The sequence below is a fragment of the Montipora foliosa genome, chromosome 6 (genome assembly GCF_036669935.1).
Source record: "Montipora foliosa isolate CH-2021 chromosome 6, ASM3666993v2, whole genome shotgun sequence".
In the NCBI taxonomy this organism is placed as follows: Eukaryota; Metazoa; Cnidaria; class Anthozoa; order Scleractinia; family Acroporidae; genus Montipora; species Montipora foliosa.
In genome coordinates this window covers 395001-397223 of record NC_090874.1, presented here as the reverse complement: position 1 = coordinate 397223, position 2223 = coordinate 395001, and the positions used below count along the sequence as shown (strand labels likewise).

At 37.7% G+C, this 2223-nt stretch overlaps 1 protein-coding gene across 1 annotated transcript in view; it reads right to left on the bottom strand.

The window, feature by feature from the left end:
• Positions 1-259: 259 nt before the first annotated feature.
• Positions 260-2223, bottom strand: part of LOC138008498 (ras-related protein Rab-11A-like) — a 7662-nt gene continuing 5698 nt past the window's right edge. The window contains exons 2-6 of the mRNA XM_068855816.1: positions 1996-2055; positions 1741-1902; positions 1353-1386; positions 578-771; positions 260-462 (exon numbers count right to left, since the gene is read on the bottom strand). Of these exons, the coding sequence (XP_068711917.1) occupies positions 365-462; positions 578-771; positions 1353-1386; positions 1741-1902; positions 1996-2035 (528 nt within the window). The 5' untranslated portion in view covers positions 2036-2055 and the 3' untranslated portion in view covers positions 260-364. The remainder of the gene's footprint in view (positions 463-577; positions 772-1352; positions 1387-1740; positions 1903-1995; positions 2056-2223) is intronic.

The following is a 2223-nucleotide window of genomic DNA, read 5'->3' as shown; positions in this document are numbered from 1 at the left end:
AAATTAGAGAACAAAAAATCAAAATGTTGGTTTGTGATGAGAGAAGAGTTAAGTAGAGGCCCAGGTGGGAAAGAGAATAAGTCTGGGGAATAAAGCCGGGAAATTAGAAACCAGAGCCAAATTGATGGCAGGTGTGTGTACTCACCACTATGCCAACCCTACTCTTTTTCTCTCGTGTGTTGTGTTTGTGGTATTAAAATATTGATTTGCCTTGTTGATATATTGCCCCAGCAATCCATCTAAACAATGAGAGTCATAGGTCTTATTCCCCTTAAAGTCTTGTATACCGTACTTGTTGCAGCCAGTTACATTACATGTGAAATGAAACTGCCAAACAATGCAGCACTGATAAAGCTATGAAACCTTAATTCTCATGCCAACCTGTTAAAATCTTATGAAAGGCCACCTCCACGTTCCTTGAATCAAGACCTGATGTCCCAATCAACAGAAGACCATTCTTCTCTGAAACCAGGAAAGAAGAAAATTACAATTTTGGCAACAGATACGCAAAAAATGTAATCACTATTTCAAGACAGTTCCAATTAATACTTAAAATGGTTATGCACAACATTACTACCTGCAAAAGCCTTTGCCTCATCTGTAGGAACAGCTCTGAGATGCCGCAGATCACTCTTGTTGCCCACAAGCATTATAACTACGTTACTATCAGCATGATCTCGTAGTTCTTTAAGCCATCTTTCCACATTTTCATATGTCAAATACTTTGCAATATCATAGACCAAAAGAGCACCGACAGCTCCTCTGTAACAGCTAGCAAAAATAAATAAAAGTAACAGTGGTTGGTATGAAGTCCAATTTTGACATGGCCAGAAAAGCAATAGTTGTCATTGATCTAAAACAGTACACAATTAAGAACATTTAGCATCTCAAAGTCCAACATCAAGAAAGAACCTCTTTGAATACACAAAATTTGTCCCACAAAAGCAAACTTAAGACATGATAGAAATGATACACATTTCACAATGAATGGACTTTATATTGTTAGTGATTGTAAGCCAAAAGCAACTTTACCGAATGTTTCCTAACATGACAAGCATTAGAGTGATTTACCACTACTGTTTAGAAATTATCAGCCAACAAGCGCAGAGGTATCATTTTGTAAGAAGCATGCCTCCAGCTTATTTATGATTCAGATCACTTTTGAAGCACGTGAGGGCATAAATGTATATGGCAACCTTAAATGTTTCATGTTACTTCTCTGAATAATTTACATTTATATCAGCTTTCAACATAATGTAGCAAATAATTCGGTTAAAGCCGACTAGAATTCTAAAACTTGCTGATCAAAGCAACAACAAATTAGCAATTAATTACACAGAGGAAAAACTTACGCGCTTATAACAGCTCTGTTTCTTTCTCCCCCGGCTGAGAAAAATGGAAAAAGCGAAAGTTGATAATGTAGGAACAATATTTGTATTTGTGCTGTGGAGCCGTTGATATAACATTCAAGGAGATTTAGTTTTCTGCATTTTAGGAATTTACAGTAAGAAACACAAATTACGTACATTTACACATAACAGTTTGTGATGTCCACCAAACAACTGCGAAAAACAGTGGCCAATCAAGACTTTCTGTACCTGGTTTCCGAGGAGGAAAGATGTGAATCACTCCCCCCTCAACGGCTGAAAAACTTACCCATAGATCTCAAAAGATTGTGCGATTCACCGAGTCAAACAAGCAGCTCGTAAACAAACTTTATACAGCTCATTAACTACCTACCCATGTCCCAGATTTGTGCTTTGATAGTCTTTCCATCGACTTGTATGCTTCTCGTAGCACATTCTACTCCAATGGTCGACTTTGACTCCGAATTGAACTCGTTCCTTGTGAATCTTGAGAGGAGATTTGACTTGCCAACACCGGAGTCGCCAATCAGAACAACTGTAAAAATGTACCATAACATTTTCAAATGGAATTCCAGTGGATGAAATACCACTTAAGAGGAAAGGAACGGATAGTTAACGACACAAATACCTTTAAAAAGATAGTCATATTCATCATCTTTCGTTCCCATAGCGGTATCGGCAAATGCTCCTAAAAAACACCAAATAGGCAAATTCAGACCTTCGGAAGCATGGTACAATGATGACATTGATAGATAAAGAAGGAAAAGACGACATTTAGAAAGGTATTGGTGCAAATCACGTCTGGCTGTTGACGGAGGGTTGTATAAAGTGTGAAGTCCTGAACAATCTTATCAAG